Genomic DNA, 18,919 nt, shown 5'->3' on the forward strand with positions numbered 1-18,919 from the left:
AGGAGACAGAATCACATACTTGTCACTTTCAGTCATCTTCATGACAACAAATTTAGATGGTGAATTATCTGCCATCATTGATTGCAGTAGCTCTGGACTTGGTAACTGAGGAACATTCAAATCATTTACCGGTTCTTGTAAGCTTGACATTCTCTGATGGAGAAGTGGTCCTGATTGTACATCCCGACCAAGGGTTTTCAAATGTATTTGCTGACCAAGCGGTGCCGACATTGTGTACTGACCAATATGTCGGGACTGAGTCACTATGCTTGTTACCTTGTAATGTGGTTGAGCAGAAACAGGCTGCTCCTCTGAACCAGACATTGTTCCTGTCTGGTCATTTCTAGTTACCCTGGTGACATGTTCAGTTCCATTTACAGTTGCTGATTTGGCATGTCCAGAAAGTGGCCACTGTCCAGCAACCATGTTCCCACCTGTAGCATTAGTAGACTTGACCTTGACCTTACTATTCTCTGCTGCAGGGCTCATGTATGAGAGCCCTGGTGGTGATGTTAAGTCATATACAGGCAAGCAATTGTAGTTCTGACCATGATTTACTCTCAGATTCTGCTCCAGCGTTGCACCATCATGACACACCTTTGAGGACATCATTTGATTTGCAGACTCTGAAGGATTCAATGCTGGGTTTGGTGGAAACTTGGGCTTACTCAAATCCGTGTTGTGTAACTTGTGAACAACCTGGCATGTTCCTTGGGAATGGGAATTTTGCTGTCCATATGCAATCCCACTTGATGGAATAGAAATACTGCATACAACTGATTGGTTGTTAACTCCATTTGCAATTGATGGAGTGTTAGTACCAGGAGCTGAGGGTGAAAGCCAGGGGTTTGATATTTGGTCCCGACACTCTTGGTCCAAAGTGTACATTCTTCTGGTCCTGGTCAGCTCAGCAATAAACTGGTTCTGTTGGTCCAGGCTATATCCCTGGTGATCCACAAATTGAGCAGAATGATTAAGGTTGTTCGGAGAAGGTATCCGTCCCTTGTTGTTTGTTGACGATTGTCTGTTGACGTTAGGGAGTTGCTGACCATTATCTGTAAACAACTGTCTACTGCTGAAAGAGGACATACATTTGGTGCCGACAGTTTGTACGATACCAGGTGACGGTGATTGTCTATTACATGGAGATAGTAATGGCATTGTTATATAAGGTATTGATTGTTTATTGTTAGGAGACACAAGTTGTTTCACAGGCTTAGGAGACAGAACTGGCATGTTTCTTGGAGATAGATATCCATTGCTAAGTGATGGTTGTTCAGTACCGACAGAAGTACACATGCTATCTCCTCTGCTGTAAGGAGGCACATGTACATGTGCAGTACCACAAGGTCTAGAAACTGATTTCAAATGTCCAGGAGACCTTTGTGTTGAATCTTGAACATTGGTCATCATTGAAAACCGTGTGAATGTAGATTCAGGGAAGGTATGACTTCACTGTGGCCATCTTGGTTTACTTCAGTTAGTCTTCCTAGGAGTTATAAAGACCTGAATTTGAAAGAAAAACAGTTTGAATTTGTCTGGTACTTATTATTTAAAAACTTCCAAAAATATGTTCAGTGATGTGCAATAAGTATTTGGTCACATATTTTTACTATACACCAATATATTATTCAGCCTTTACAAATTTTCAATGAAGTTTTAAGACTTTGCTTTTCAATTGATTTTATTGAAATTTCACATCAACAGTACATAGTAAATAATTTGCTCCTTTCTCTGATATTGATAATATTTAATTTCTGTAGCTGATTTCATTATTGCACATCGACTTTTAAAATGTTTAGCAATTGTTTCATTATGTAAGAATAAAGAATAAAAAAGGATTGTGTTCTTTAAGTGCACACAATATTAAGGAAAATAAACACGTTGAAAGTATGTAAAAAAATCCCTGAAAATTCATTTTCAGAGCTTAAAGTTGTCTGCTAATGAATAGTGTTTGGAATTTCAAGAAAAACAAAGTCATTAAAATTGTTGAAAGTTTGTCAAAATAAATAAAATCTATACAGTACATTAGAAAAAAATAATAATGCAACTCATAAACTGGCACACCACACAGTTAGGTCGTCATAATGTGGAAATCTTGAAGGGAAGGTGCAATCAGAAATCAAGGCCTAATTATATAGATCTCTGGTGCAATTGCCCCATTTCATAATTGTCCAATATTGGATTTCAAAAGAACAACAAACACTTGTGTATATTCTGAACCGTATCCAAAATGAATTAAGTGCCATGCAGGTTACGGCAAACCTCTGGGAATATCAAGTCCACCAGAAGCTGTCTTTTGACAACCTGCAAATTAGACGCTCGATACAGTCTCAGTGTAAAAAATGTGACATGCTTTTAGTAAATATAATCATCAATAGAACCACCATATAAAATTTTCTGGATCTTTAGATCAAACATAACTAGACTCTAGGCCTTAGCATGTAGACATACTTATTACACACCTGTCTGAGCTTTTACGTGAAGTCGACCAAAACGTAAAATGACGTCCGACTTTGCGGAATTATTCCATACAAAATAATTCCTTAATTATTTTAGCTTGCATCAAAGATATTAGCAATATTTTGCAATGTAATTACTTTTGATTATAGATTGACAGAATTAGAACGAAGCAACGAACTGGCAGGCCTATATGTTGTGTAATATAAAGCAAAGCATTCGGCTTATTTTCATCATTCCTGGAAACCTTACGCTGCAACGTCATTGTTACGTCATCATCAAAACAATATGGGAGTTCTTCTAGACCAGCAGATATTGATGTCTGGCAAATACTGAGTAGAACATACAACATTGTTCATGCCTAAATTATTAGTACCAGGTATGTAGATATTACTCCTACGCCACTTTCCTACCTTTTAAATCTCCCCCGCCAACCGAACACGGTTTGAGATCAGTAACGATAACTCTGGGTACCGACGTAAATCTACATAGCCTGAGTACATGTTATACAGTACTGTATTGACATTGCGTTAAAAACGACTCGTACTTGACAGGATGGAATGGGCCTTATTATTGGAGTAAGAGTCTGTTGATATATATTTAAGTACAATAAATTTTACTTCCGTAGATTTTACGTTGACGAACCACCGACACGGGTCGGGTTCATCGAGTTGTCTCCCTTCGCAAGAACTCGATTTTTGTAGTCAGTGTCATGTGACTCGTTATCTGGGTGCAGGCTGTTGTAATCCGTCTCCTGTGTCGTGATGGCGCCTAATGTTGTTCGCTCAGCCATTAGTATTTTCTTTGAATATGACACGCCTAAAATTGTCCATATCAAGAGCAAGAAAGTTGGAGTGATAAACAGATTTCTACAGTTGGTCATCATAGGATACATAATAGGGTAAGGCGAAAACGAAAGTAGCATCACACAAGTCGGACACATGTTATTTTATCGCTGTTTAACGCTTTATTACTTACTTTACTGACGTAGTACCCATTTCTGATTTTAAGACAACATACTCAGTAACCTATAATGTTCAGTGAACACTCGAGCTCAGTTACATGTGAATAAGGTTTCTACATACACTTGCCTAAATCATATTTATGTCTCGTGCTACCTACATTATATATGCCTACATTGACTAGATTATTTGCCATAGACACGCTATGATAGTTCATAATCACAGACACATTATGATAGTTCATAATCAGGGATTGACACTAACTTAATCACCTTGACAGACCGCTGGGCTGCCAGGTTTTGGAATGAGGCAGCCCGGGCAGCCAAAGGTGATGCCCCTCTTGGGGGATTAGGGGACATTATCCCTCCAACCCTTACCCCAACACTGAGGAAAAAAATGAAAATTCTAGATGCAGTTTCCTGCATTCTAGTTCATTCTGATCATAAAATATAAAGTCTTACACCAATTGTTTTCATGAAAAAAGTTCTGAAAATTTATTGAAGTCAATGAAGAAAACTTTAGTTGGACATTATACATTTGACTGAAATGTTGGCAGCCCGGCAGCCCACAGGGCTGCTGGTCTGGACATTCTAGCAGCTTGACCAGATTCCATACAGCCCAGGGCTGCCAGGCTACTTTTAGTGTCGATCCCTGATAATACTGCCACACATGTTGCTTGAAATTGTAAAAGTACAGAGTATAAGGTCACCTTACTAGCTCAGACTAGTTGGAATTTCCTTTTAACCTAGTGCATGGTAGGATGTTTGCCTTGAGAGTGAAAGGTCACCAGTTTGATGCCCAGCATGGGCAGGGTATTTTTCATTACTCTTTCCAATTACAAAATTACTAACTACTGATCACAACATCTGTTACATGTTTACCTAAACACAGACCACAGCACCACAATTTGTTAAAATTGTAAAAGGAACTGGTTGCTGTTGCTTGTATACAGTTTTAAATATGGTCACTCAGCTGATGAAGCATGCTTCTTCAGCTCAGGAGGCAGAGCTGTGATTTATCATGCCCAAAACCAGGGTTCAATTCCTGGAGGGATGTGTTTTCCTCAGTTCTTTAACACTGGCACCCAAATAAAATTCCAGGTTGGTGGTATTGAGTATCGAAAAAGGCAGGGAGCATAGTGTAAAAGGAATCTGTCAGTATGACTTGTACATATTGTTAAACACTGTCTCTAACTCGGCTCACAGAGCATGCTTCTTTAGTCAGGAGTTACAGCCATGGTTAATCACTCTGAAGATCCATTTTTGACTACTTTCATTGTACGCGACAGAAATATGTTCTTGGCTCACCTGGCCTGATGGGCTGGTGATATGGTGCAGAGTCTGTCGTCTGTCCGGCGTCCATAAACATTGCCTTTAAATCCCTACTAGTCCTGAATGCCTGAATGGATTTGATGAAATTTTGTCTGGAACATTATTGGGCAAATGAGATCTAATGTTGCATAAATGAAGGATTATGGCACTCTTGGGGCAGGGGAAAGGGGGCCCAATATGGGCAATATAGCAAAAAAAAAAAATACTTTAATTTTTTTTTCTTTTTCAAGAATAACAAGATTTGGTCAACTTTTGGTTTGAACCATTGTTGGGAGAGGCAGTTCAAAAGTAGGAAAACATTTAAAATATAACTTAAATTAGAGTATTTTGCCATAATAACTGAAATATCCAGGTGAGTGATGCAAGCCCTCTGGGCCTCTTGTTCTTTCACAAAATATTAGAATTCTAGAAAACAATACATATTGCATATAAAACTGTCTTTGATTGTTATACCCCCGCAACGAAGTTAGGGGGGTATACTGGAATCAGGTTGTCTGTCCGTCCGTCCGTCCGTCCGTCCGTCCGTCTGTCTGTAGATGCATTTTGTCCGTATGACAAAATGACGCATTTTGTCCGGACAACTCCTCCTAAACCGATGGGCCAATTCCGATGAAACTTCACACAAATATCAATGATCATGTGTAGATGTGCATGCCACTTTATTTTTCTCAAAATTATGGTTGCTATGGCAACTGGTCACTATAAACAGGTTTTCTGATAAGAACCATAACTTTAAGATTGTCTGGACAACTCCTCCTAAACTAAATGGCCAATTTCAATGAAACTTCACACAAATATAGAGAACCATGTGTAGATGAGCATGCCACTTTCTTTTCTTTCAAAATTATGGTTGCTATGGCAACTGGTAACTATAAACAGGTTTTCCGATAAGAACCATAACTTTAAGTTTGTCCGGACAACTCCTCCTAAACTAAATGGCCAATTTCAATGAAACTTCACACAAATATAGAGGACCATGAAATTGTGTAGATGTGCATGCCACTTTTTTTCTTCTTTTTTTTTTAAATTATGGTTGCTATGGCAACTGGTCACTATATTACTGGGTTATCTTAGTAAGCTTCTAATTAACAGTTCCAATTCACCATTGACTTGTGCAGATTGCGGGGGTATTAATCATCCATCCTGGCGACAGCTCTAGTTTAAAATTGTTTTAGACTTTTGACATCCAGTCAACTCATTGTCACTTGAAACATAGACTTGTTGATACTCATCTGTCAGATGTGTTACAAGAAACTGTCTGACATTAGTCATTTGACCACTCAACACTTCGTTGAATATCACAAAACTTTCAAGATCATCAGCTATTGTTTGTGTTAACAAACCAGTTATACCTAGGATCTCTGGTCTTTGAATGTTGTATGTTTCTTATCAAGGTAAATTAATACATGTATATACAAGTAACTTCAAAAAACCAATCCGTTGTCCTAGCTAAGTGTCCTTCTAGATAAACCAGACAGAAACAATTTAAGATGCTATATTCTTTGTAACTTGATACAGATCTGATAAACTAGTGATATAATATAATACAAAGTGTTTAAACAAATAAACACCAATCCCATATTTAATCAATGTTTATCAGCAACTGAAGGACATAATGTCTGTCCCATCCAGATAACACCTCATATACCTGTATTTGCTCAAACAGGCAATCCTCTATACATGTGCTATTATGATATTTGTTTAATCAAAAATTATCATAGCTCTGATGAAATTAATTACTCATGCATTTTGACATATATATTTTGATATTTATGAAACATGTACACGTATAAGCTTTTTTCAGAAAGATCATTTGCCAAAAATCATGTTTCATCATTACTCAAATATTTTTAAATTAACAGTGATTATTATCTTACTTGTTATTTCATCAAGTATTTAATGTGTTTTTCTAGGTATGCCATAATTTTTAAAAAAGGTTACCAGAAGTTTGATACTATTCAAAGTGCAGTGACCACTAAAGTGAAGGGGGTGGCATATCTGAATGGATCTGAAGTTCCTAACTTAGAGAGTTCTTTGTGGGATGTGGCTGACTACGTGGTTCCTCCCCAGGTGGGTATTGGTATAAACCCCAGAATAATTACAATGTCCATTGGTTAATGCTTGCTATTCTACATTCAAGAAATGTTGTTTTTAATCGTCAGGTTTTAACTTGATTTTAACTCAATTTGTCATGTACAAAATTAACAGGCAAATGTTACCTCAATCCTATCCTTTTTGAAAAAGAATAATTTTGATCAATATGTGTATGTCGCAAATATAAAGATTTATTATAACTGAGTTATAATTTTTCAGGAGAATAATGCCTTCTTTGTGATAACAAACCTAATAGTGACTCCAAATCAAGCACAGGGTGTGTGTGGCGAGGTGAGTACTACGAATCAGACACAGGGTGTGTGTGGCGAGGTGAGTACTACGAATCAGACACAGGGTGTGTGTGGCGAGGTGAGTACTACGAATCAGACACAGGGTGTGTGTGGCGAGGTGAGTACTACGAATCAGACACAGGGTGTGTGTGGCGAGGTGAGTACTACGAATCAGACACAGGGTGTGTGTGGCGAGGTGAGTACTACGAATCAGACACAGGGTGTGTGTGGCGAGGTGAGTACTACGAATCAGACACAGGGTGTGTGTGGCGAGGTGAGTACTACGAATCAGACACAGGGTGTGTGTGGCGAGGTGAGTACTACGAATCAGACACAGGGTGTGTGTGGCGAGGTGAGTACTACGAATCAGACACAGGGTGTGTGTGGCGAGGTGAGTACTACGAATCAGACACAGGGTGTGTGTGGCGAGGTGAGTACTACGAATCAGACACAGGGTGTGTGTGGCGAGGTGAGTACTACGAATCAGACACAGGGTGTGTGTGGCGAGGTGAGTACTCCAAATCAAGCACAGGGTGTGTGGCGAGGTGAGTACTACAAATCAGACACAGGGTGTGTGTGGCGAGGTGAGTACTACAAATCAGACACAGGGTGTATGTGGCGAGGTGAGTACTCCAAATCAGACACAGGGTGTGTGTGGCGAGGTGAGTACTCCAAATCAAGCACAGGGTGTGTGTGGCGAGGTGAGTACTCCAAATCAAGCACAGGGTGTGTTGTGTGTGGCGAGGTGAGGACTACAAATCAGACACAGGGTGTGTGTGGCGAGGTGAGTACTACAAATCAGACACAGGGTGTGTGTGGCGAGGTGAGTACTACAAATCAAGCACAGGGTGTGTGTGGCGAGGTGAGTACTCAAAATCAAGCACAGGGTGTGTGTGGCGAGGTGAGTACTACAAATCAGACACAGGGTGTGTGTGGCGAGGTGATCATGAGTACTACAAATCAGACACAGGGTGTGTGTGATGAGGTGAGTACTCCAAATCAGACACAGGGTGTGTGTGGTGAGTACTACAAATCAGACACAGGATGTGTGTGGTGAGGTGAGTACTACAAATCAGACAAAGGGTGGGTGGCGAGGTGAGTACTCCAAATCAGACACAGGATGTGTGTGGCGAGGTGGGTATAAACAAAGGAAGAAATGCATTTTTTCAAGTCAAAGATGAATTTGGAAATACTACAGATTAGAAGGACAGGGGTATGAATCAGCTTTTGATTTCCTGAATGTATGTACATGGTATAGGTTGATTACCCAAATTACATAGTATGGGTTAACTGCCTGACTGAAATTCACGGGTAATCTGATATTCCTTCTACATGCAAACCACCCAATGTGTACATCCATTTAAGTGTGTGATCAATACAAGTTCATCATACTTGTTTTATAAATGATGTCGGATAAAAAAAAAGTTAAATCTGTTAAATTGATTCCAACTATATCTATGTACGATTGTTGTACAGAATTTTACACAAGACCTTTTTTCCTCCATTAGGACAAAAAAGTACCAGGTGCTAATTGTACAAGTGATGCTACTTGTGCACCAAAGACTGGAAAATCTCTCCCAACTGGCAATGGTAAGTCAACAATGACTGGAAAATATCTCCCAACTGGTAATGGTAAGTGTCAACAATGACTGGAAAATATCTCCCAACTGGTAATGGTAAGTCAACAATGACTGGAAAATATCTCCCAACTGGTAATGGTCAGTGTCAACAATGACTGGAAAATCTCTCCCAACTGGTAATGGTCAGTGTCAAAAGTGACTGGAAAATCTCTCCAAACTGGTAATGGTAAGTGTCAACAATGACTGGAAAATATCTCCCAACTGGCAATGGTAAGTCAACAATGACTGGAAAATCTCTCCCAACTGGTAATGGTCAATGTCAACAATGACTGGAAAACATCTCCCAACTGGTAATGGTCAGTGTCAACAATGACTGGAAAATCTCTCCCAATTGGTAATGGTCAGTGTCAACAATGACTGGAAATATCTCCCAACTGGCAATGGTCAGTGTCAACAATGACTGGAAAATATCTCCAAACTGGCAATGGTAAGTGTCAACAATGACTGGAAAATATCTCCCAATTGGTAATGGTCAGTGTCAACAACGGCCGGAAAGTCTCTCCCAACTGGTAATGGTCAGTGTCAACAACGGCCGGAAAGTCTCTCCCAATTGGTAATGGTCAATGTCAACAATGACTGGAATATCTCTCCCAACTGGTAATGGTCAGTGTCAACAATGACTGGAAAATATCTCCCAATTGGTAATGGTCAGTGTCAACAGTGACTGGGAAATATCTCCCTACTGGTAATGGTAAGTCAACAATGACTGGAAAATATCTCCCAATTGGTAATGGTCAGTGTCAACAGTGACTGGGAAATCTCTCCCAATTGGTAATGGTCAGTGTCAACAACAGCCGGAAAGTCTCTCCCAACTGGCAATGGTTATAACAATGGCCGGTGAGTCTTGGCCGGTAAGTGTTTAAACTAGCAATGATTAGTACTCCACCTCACTTAGAGAAGTCAGCTTGTTATGTTCTTTCATGACAGTATTGTCAAATTTAATTAACTGATAAATATTGTTAAATTTAATAACTGATAAATATTTCAAACTGCAGCATATAAATATAGGTAAATCCCAGATAGTGTTTCATAGTGAAAATGTCATGACTGATAAAGTACTTAACTGTCCTGTGGACTAAATCATATTACGGTTGAATTGAAACTGGTCATTTAACTTGTTAATTAATTGACCATCTAAATATGAATGTAAACATGAATTCATTTTAAAATAAAACAGTCTAGGTAACCAAGGAAAAAATAGACCGCTCTGTAGGCAAATGAAGTAATAGATAAAGTACAGATAAATAATTGTCAAATTGTTTAGGCAATTTATTATTTATTATGAAAGTCACATATCCAAGAAATAAAACAAGATATCCAGGTTTTTGAAATTAATCCCTTTTGCCAATTATATCTTGAATATTAAACATACATGTAGATATTGATTTTTCAAAATGAATAAATAAAAGTGTGAGAGATAAACAGATTGATCTTAGATTTATCCCCATGTAATATCTGAAGTGATTTCATTATTGTTTTTTGCAGGTGTCCTGACAGGTCGATGTAACACTACAACCAATACATGTGAAGTACGGGCATGGTGTCCTGTAGAAAATGGAGCCTTAGATCCGTAAGTTAAACAGTCGTAATTGTCAATGATCGATGAATTGGAATAGGTTTCTCCTCATTTTATAATCATCAGTTATTATAGCTAGACAAATCAGGTATTCAATGTGTAAATGTAATTTACTTAGAAATGAAAACAAGGTAATCAAATTTGGTTTGTATAATTGTATAATTTGATTGTATTAAAATCTGTTACAAAAGTAAAATTGTCATTTAGCAGGTTGTTTTTATTAATTGATTTCAGACCTAAAAATCCAGTTCTTCTCCAGTCAAAAGATTTTACTGTTTTTATAAAAAACAACATTGAATTTCCATACTACAAAGAGAAAAGGTATGTATCCCCAAAGCCTTCACTAATAGTTGTACTCACTTGTATGGCACTGCAGGACATGATAAGCTGGAAGCATCTGATTATTAGGATAACTATAAGCTAGATTTTGTACACCCTGGGGCAATTCCACTTGTTTTTATAAAATCTAATAAAATCTTACTGTTTTGATAGTAAATCACATCTAAAATCTTACTGTTTTGATAGAAAATCACATCTAAAATCTTACTGTTTTGATAGTAAATCACATGTAAAATCTTGCTGTTCTGATAGTTAATCACATCTAAAATCTTACTGTTTTGATAGTAAATCACATCTAAAATCTTACTGTTTTGATAGTAAATCACATCTAAAATCTTACTGTTTTGATAGTAAATCACATCTAAAATCTTACTGTTTTGATAGTAAATCACATCTAAAATCTTACTGTTTTGATAGTAAATCACATCTAAAATCTTACTGTTTTGATAGTAAATCACATCTAAAATCTTACTGTTTTGATAGTAAATCACATCTAAAATCTTACTGTTTTGATAGTAAATCACATCTAAAATCTTACTGTTTTGATAGTAAATCACATCTAAAATCTTACTGTTTTGATAGTAAATCACATCTAAAATCTTACTGTTTTGATAGTAAATCACATCTAAAATCTTACTGTTTTGATAGTAAATCACATCTAAAATCTTACTGTTTTGATAGTAAATCACATCTAAAATCTTACTGTTTTGATAGTAAATCACATCTAAAATCTTACTGTTTTGATAGTAAATCACATCTAAAATCTTACTGTTTTGATAGTAAATCACATCTAAAATCTTACTGTTTTGATAGTAAATCACATCTAAAATCTTACTGTTTTGATAGTAAATCACACCTAAAATCTTGCATGGTTATGTTGCCTGAGGCATTGTGAATTTGTCAGACATTGTTGCATCATCTATTCCCATAACTAAAGTCCCCTTAAAAAACATTAATATGCAAAAAACCTTATACAGCCAGCTTCCTTACTAAAATTGCTTGCTTGTCTTAATGCTTGAAGTAACATTTCCAGGTCTGTAAGGTCAAGTATCAAGGTCATTGTTACTATTAATTGCAATCTTTTCAGCACAATAAATTTCAATGTTCTTAGATCAGCCAGGCACTTCAGACAGAGCTTCCTTAATGATGTATTAGCCTTTGTAGAGAGTTTACCAGCTGAAATATTGTCGACTCTCTCCAACCTTTGTAGAGAGTTTACCAGCTGAAATATTGTCGACTCTCTCCAACCTTTGTAGGGAGTTTACCAGCTGAAATATTGACGACTCTCTCCAACCTTTGTAGAGAGTTTAGCAGCTGAAATATTGTCTACTCTCTCCAACCTTTGTAGAGAGTTTACCAGCTGAAATATTGACGACTCTCTCCAACCTTTGTAGGGAGTTTACCAGCTGAAATATTGTCGACTCTCTCCAACCTTTGTAGGGAGTTTACCAGCTGAAATATTGTCGACTCTCTCCAACCTTTGTAGAGAGTTTACCAGCTGAAATATTGTCTACTCTCTCCAACCTTTGTAGAGAGTTTACCAGCTGAAATATTGTCTACTCTCTCCAACCTTTGTAGAGAGTTTACCAGCTGAAATATTGTCGACTCTCTCCAACCTTTGTAGAGAGTTTAGCAGCTGAAATATTGTCGACTCTCTCCAATCTCATCATGTTATTGTCAAATCATAAAGGAACACTTTGATTTCTATAAAAAAAAATCTTAAAATTTTATATTATCAATAAATTATGTTGACGCTCTTGATATTTGATTTTAGGTCAGATCTCTGATTTGGAAATTAAACATAGACGTCAGTGAATAATTGCATGTTGGCATATTTGTACGGAGAGCTTGTTATTTTCTGAATCCATTACAATCCAGTTCTATCAGTCACTGTTGTACTGAGCCAGCGACATTGATGGATAGAATGTGCTGGGGACGACAGCTCACCACGATGACATGATTTTCGATTTCAGAGTAATGTGTTGTTTTATGTTTTCTATTTTCTCCACACCATTGTATGGCCTGTTTGTTTATTTGTGTTATTCCTGTATCAGGCAAAATCTGCCGCTGCATGCAGACCCTACATACCTCCAAAGCTGCACATTTGAGTCTACATCGCGAGCTGACTGTCCTATTTTTAAGCTAAGCACCATTGTAGAAGGAAGTGGAAGTAGATACAGTGATGTGGCTGTCGAGGTATATCTGGTGTACAATCCACCTGTTCATCAAAAATTCTAAACAAGCTACATTCAGTAGATTTTGTGGCCTTTTATTTATTTTTTTCTTTCTTTTGATCTTCTACTTTGTCCAATCATTGTGATACCCAGAAAAGAATATAAGACTCTTCCATATGTGTGTATGTAAGATAGGGATATTTCGCCCGAGGGTCACAAAATGTGGTGAAACCTGAGGCTTGTTGAGGGTTTTGCCACAATTTGTGATCTCAAGGGTGGAATATCCCTTCCCTACATACACAAATATTGAGTCTTGAATTCTCATGTCACTGCAAAATTTCTGGCAAAAGTGTCTCTTAACCACTCAATTTCCTCATCTTTTTAGTTTCTTTTATTGAGGTTTGATGTTCTGAAAGATCATACCCAATTTTGGCAAACTGAGTTTGTACACAAATTTCATGCCATTCATGGTTCAAGCATGAACAAATGTATAATTTGGCAATAAAACATGCTGTTACTTGACCCTTTTTTGAGGTGACTCTGTTAGTGACTTGACATTTGTCAGTGGTCGTTAGTGACTTGACATTTGTCAGTGGTTGTTAGTGACTTGATATTTGTCAGTGGTTGTTAGTGACCTGACATTTGTCAGTGGTTGTTAGTGACTTGACATTTGTCAGTGAATGTTAGTGACCTGACATTTGTCAGTGGTTGTTAGTGACTTGACATTTGTCAGTGGTTGTTAGCGACTTGACATTTGTCAGTGGTCGTTAGTGACCTGACATTTGTCAGTGGTTGTTAGTGACTTGACATTTGTCAGTGGTTGTTAGCGACTTGACATTTGTCAGTGGTTGTTAGTGACCTGACATTTGTCAGTGGTTGTTAGTGACTTGACATTTGTCAGTGAATGTTAGTGACTTGACATTTGTCAGTGGTCGTTAGTGACTTGACATTTGTCAGTGGTTGTTAGTGACTTGATATTTGTCAGTGGTTGTTAGTGACTTGACATTTGTCAGTGGTTGTTAGTGACTTGACATTTGTCAGTGGTTGTTAGTGACTTGACATTTGTCAGTGGTTGTTAGTGACCTGACATTTGTCAGTGGTTGTTAGTGACTTGACATTTGTCAGTGGTTGTTAGTGACTTGACATTTGTCAGTGTTACTTCCATGCTCTAGTGCAAAGCTTCCTACTTCCTCCAGTTATTTTGCAGGTGAAGAAATTGATTTTACAATGATTGACTCTATGAAAAATGTCTTTGTACTGAATTAAAGTTTTATGCTCACCTTAAAAATATGCAATGCTAAAATCTCTGATTTTCTCCAATATTAATTAGACTTGACTTTTGCATGATATATACATTGTCATGAATTTAGTTTTAAAGATCTTTGAAACTAACTTGTTGAAAATAAGACCAAAACTAGTTCTGTCAATATGTACAGAACCAATTTCTGTTTCTCAGTCGAAGACTGTCAAATGTTGTGATGTTAAACTGGTATACAGACTTTTCATGCCTGTCAATCATTGCCGATGCTGTAGCACTGCAGTTTGAAGTCCTCTCCAGCCTCCAGCTTACTACACAAATTTTCTGTATCCTGTTTTCTTTGGTTAGATTCAGATCCAGGGAACAACTGATTCTTGATACTTGTGGTTTTAACAGTCAATGTACAACACTAAATCAATATTCTGTTACGGTTCCTTTGAAGGAATGGATGGTCCCAAGAGAAATTGTACAGGCAAATTAAACCACAAAACAGAATAGTTCTCTAGTTCTATAAATATTTCATGTCACACCTAATTAAGAAGTTGTAGTGTAACTATCTAATAATTACAGTTAGGAATACTCTATCTAGTATTTTATACAAATTAAAAAAAAAAGATTCAAAATTGTTATTGCATAGATAAAAAAAAACTAGACTGAGAAGTTCACTAGTCCATTAAATTTATTGGATTTAAATCTGATCATGAAATATTTACACGATATCTAACCAAGGTTAAGGGTAAATACAGAACTCTGTCTAAAGTTTACAATACGAGAGCACCTGCTTTGTAACTTCTTGTATTGTAGGCGGAACATTCTGGGTGTTCAAACTGACAGCGAACTTAAGAATTGCAGATTTATTCCATCTGATCCTGTCAAAAAGTTCTGCCCAATATTCGTACTTGGTGATATTGTTGGTTTCGCTGGAGAAGACTACAAACTCATGAGTCAATCGGTAAATCAGTCTTATACCTAAGTCAGGGATCAAAGGGAAATAAAATAAGTGGAAGCTTTCATACTGAGACAAATGCCAGAGTACATAGTACTACATACATGTATAGTGATGGACAATGTGTGTCTCCATGTAACTGTTTATGTAATGTAATATATAGATTTGTTGGTATGGGGTTAAACATTTTGTCTTGTTAATAAGCATGATAATAATATAAGTTGTCTGGATAAGGTAATTAAATCACTTCTAAATGAATGTGAGTGACATCAGTGACTGTGGGGAAGTTATAACATTATATGTATATATGGTTGATAGTTCAACTAGCATGCTATATATTTATCGTAATTCTTTTTAATTTATAGGGTGGTGTAATGCAGGTCGTCATTGACTGGGATTGTAATCTGGACAAGTCCATTGAGGACTGTGTCCCGGAGTACACATTTAGGAGGCTGGACAGTGGTGACTTCTCTTTATCTCGGGGATTCAACTTCAGGTAACCAAGGGCTACACAAATATCATAGTGAGGCTGGACAGTGCTGAATTCTCTTTATCTTGGGGATTCAACTTCAGGTAACCAAGGGTTACACAAATATCATATTGAGGCTTGACGGTGGTGACTTCTCTTTATCTCGGGGATTCAACTTCAGGTAACCAAGGGTTACACAAATATCATAGTGAGGCTGGACAGTGGTGACTTCTCTTTATCTCGGGGATTCAACTTCAGGTAACCAAGGGTTACACAAATATCATAGTGAGGCTGGACAGTGGTGACTTCTCTTTATCTCGGGGATTCAACTTCGGGTAACCAAGGGTTACACAAATATCATAGTGAGGCTGGACAGTGCTGACTTCTCTATATCTAAGGGGTTCACCTTCAGGTAACCAAGGGCTACACAAATATCATAGTGAGGCTGGACAGTGGTGACTTCTCTTTATCTCGGGGATTCAACTTCAGGTAACCAAGGGCTACACAAATATCATAGTGAGGCTGGACAGTGCTGACTTCTCTTTATCTTGGGGATTCAACTTCAGGTAACCAAGGGTTACACAAATATCATAGTGAGGCTGGACAGTGCTGACCTCTCTATATCTAAGGGGTCCAACTTCAGGTAACCAGGGGTTACACAAATATCATAGTGAGGCTGGACAGTGGTGACTTCTCTTTATCTCGGAGATTCAACTTCAGGTAACCAAGGGTTACACAAATATCATAGTGAGGCTGGACAGTGGTGACTTCTCTTTATCTCGGGGATTCAACTTCAGGTAACCAAGGGCTACACAAATATCATAGTGAGGCTGGACAGTGGTGACTTCTCTTTATCTCGGGGATTCAACTTCAGGTAACCAAGGGTTACACAAATATCATAGTGAGGCTGGACAGTGGTGACTTCTCCTCATCTCGGGGATTCAACTTCAGGTAACCAAGGGCTACACAAATATCATAGTGAGGCTGGACAGTGGTGACTTCTCTTTATCTCGGGGATTCAACTTCAGGTAACCAAGGGTTACACAAATATCATAGTGAGGCTGGACAGTGGTGACTTCTCTTTATCTCGGGGATTCAACTTCAGGTAACCAAGGGCTACACAAATATCATAGTGAGGCTGGACAGTGGTGACTTCTCTTTATCTCGGGGATTCAACTTCAGGTAACCAAGGGTTACACAAATATCATAGTGAGGCTGGACAGTGGTGACTTCTCTTTATCTCGGGGATTCAACTTCAGGTAACCAAGGGCTACACAAATATCATAGTGAGGCTGGACAGTGCTGACTTCTCTTTATCTCGGGGATTCAACTTCAGGTAACCAAGGGTTACACAAATATCATAGTGAGGCTGGACAGTGGTGACTTCTCTTTATCTCGGGGATTCAACTTCAGGTAACCAAGGGTTACACAAATATCATAGTGAGGCTGGACAGTGGTGACTTCTCTTTATCTCGGGGATTCAACTTCAGGTAACCAAGGGTTACACAAATATCATAGTGAGGCTGGACAGTGGTGACTTCTCTTTATCTCGGAGAGTCAACTTCAGGTAACCAAGGGTTACACAAATATCATAGTGAGGCTGGACAGTGGTGACTTCTCTTTATCTCGGGGATTCAACTTCAGGTAACCAAGGGTTACACAAATATCATAGTGAGGCTGGACAGTGCTGACCTCTCTGTATCTAAGGGGTTCAACTTCAGGTAACCAAGGGTTACACAAATATCATAGTGAGGCTGGACAGTGCTGACCTCTCTATATCTAAGGGGTCCAACTTCAGGTAACCAGGGGTTACACAAATATCATAGTGAGGCTGGACAGTGGTGACTTCTCTTTATCTCGGAGATTCAACTTCAGGTAACCAAGGGTTACACAAATATCATAGTGAGGCTGGACAGTGGTGACTTCTCTTTATCTCGGGGATTCAACTTCAGGTAACCAAGGGTTACACAAATATCATAGTGAGGCTGGACAGTGCTGACCTCTCTGTATCTAAGGGGTTCAACTTCAGGTAACCAAGGGTTACACAAATATCATAGTGAGGCTGGACAGTGCTGACCTCTCTATATCTAAGGGGTCCAACTTCAGGTAACCAGGGGTTACACAAATATCATAGTGAGGCTGGACAGTGCTGACCTCTCTGTATCTAAGGGGTTCAACTTCAGGTAACCAAGGGTTACACAAATATCATAATGAGGCTGGACAGTGCTGACCTCTCTATACCTAAGGGGTTCAACTTCAGGTAACCAAGGGTTACAAATTGTCTTTTTTGTTGTCATTGTTATCTTCTTCAGAGCATGACTTTTGAACAGTTCAAAAACATGTAGATTCAAACTAAATCACATTGTATGCAGTAGTCTCAGATACAGTATTGTACATTTCATTTCAAGGTGAAAGCTGGGTGTATCTTTCCTTACCCCAAGGGACAGAGTTTCTTTAAATACAATCATGTTGTAAAAACAATCCCTGGGGTCTTTTCACAACCCTGGGGAATCTGGACTTGGTTTCTGGGTTTTACCTTTGAAGCAGTTGAGATCCTTTCCCATAATCATATATAGCTATAGCATTGTTTGACATCAAAAAATATAGCTATTAACAAATTAAGCATGAACATGTTTTGACCTGTGGCCAAATGCATCCAGGTGAGCGATAAAGGCCCTGCACGTGGGCCTCTTATTAGGCAAACACCAGGAGAAATATGATTCAAAGAGAAACACTAAATTAAATCAAAGAATATGTACGAAAAATATATCAATTTTTGAAAGAAAATCACACAAATTAGATCTAAGAAATCATGTGAGATAAACCCAGGTATGTTAAGGTCAATATGATGAATACTTAATTGTTATTAATTGTATTCATTGATAAGTTTCTCCTCCTTTCGATATTTAGAGTGAATTTATGTATGTTCTCAAATTGCCTAACTTATAGGTATGCGAAGTATTATAGAGACCCAAATGGAACTGAAGTAAGGACTCTGTACAAGGCATTTGGCATCAAGTATATCATTACTGTAATAGGACAGGCTGGAAAATTCAACGTTGTTCCACTCCTACTCAACATCGGCAGCGGCCTCGGACTCCTGGCTGTGGTAAGTTTTAGTGAGAGGCCTCGGACTCCTGGCTGTGGTAAGTTTTAGTGAGAGGTCTCAGACTCCTGGCTGTAGTAAGTTTTAGTGAGAGGTCTCAGACTCCTGGCTGTAGTAAGTTTTAGTGAGAGGCCTCGGACTCCTGGCTGTGGTAAGTTTTAGTGAGAGGCCTCGGACTCCTGGCTGTGGTAAGTTTTAGTGAGAGGCCTCAGACTCCTGGCTGTGGTAGGTTAGTGAGAGGCCTTGGACTCCTGGCTGTTGTAAGTTTTAGTGA

The 18,919-nt window shown here is 38.3% G+C and overlaps 1 protein-coding gene across 9 annotated transcripts in view; it reads left to right on the forward strand.

Annotated features, from left to right (window-relative positions):
- Positions 1–3,184: 3,184 nt before the first annotated feature.
- Positions 3,185–18,919, forward strand: part of LOC117333653 (P2X purinoceptor 4-like) — a 29,694-nt gene continuing 13,959 nt past the window's right edge. For 8 of the 9 annotated variants that reach the window (XR_004533973.1, XR_004533974.1, XR_004533975.1 and 5 more), the window contains exons 1-9: positions 3,185–3,361; positions 6,667–6,823; positions 7,067–7,138; positions 8,646–8,727; positions 10,263–10,347; positions 10,588–10,674; positions 14,929–15,076; positions 15,436–15,566; positions 18,489–18,648. Coding sequence is in view for 3 of the 9 variants with exons in the window: in XM_033893059.1 (XP_033748950.1) it covers positions 3,225–3,361; positions 6,667–6,823; positions 7,067–7,138; positions 8,646–8,727; positions 10,263–10,347; positions 10,588–10,674; positions 14,929–15,076; positions 15,436–15,566; positions 18,489–18,648 (1,059 nt within the window). In the remaining 6 variants the exon portion in view is untranslated. Of the gene's footprint in view, positions 3,362–6,666; positions 6,824–7,066; positions 7,139–8,645; positions 8,728–10,262; positions 10,348–10,587; positions 10,675–12,746; positions 12,889–14,928; positions 15,077–15,435; positions 15,567–18,488; positions 18,649–18,919 lie in introns of all 9 variants that reach the window. The other variant, XM_033893058.1, reaches the window with a different exon arrangement.

This window comes from Pecten maximus, chromosome 8 (genome assembly GCF_902652985.1).
Source record: "Pecten maximus chromosome 8, xPecMax1.1, whole genome shotgun sequence".
NCBI classification, from domain to species: domain Eukaryota; kingdom Metazoa; phylum Mollusca; class Bivalvia; order Pectinida; family Pectinidae; genus Pecten; species Pecten maximus.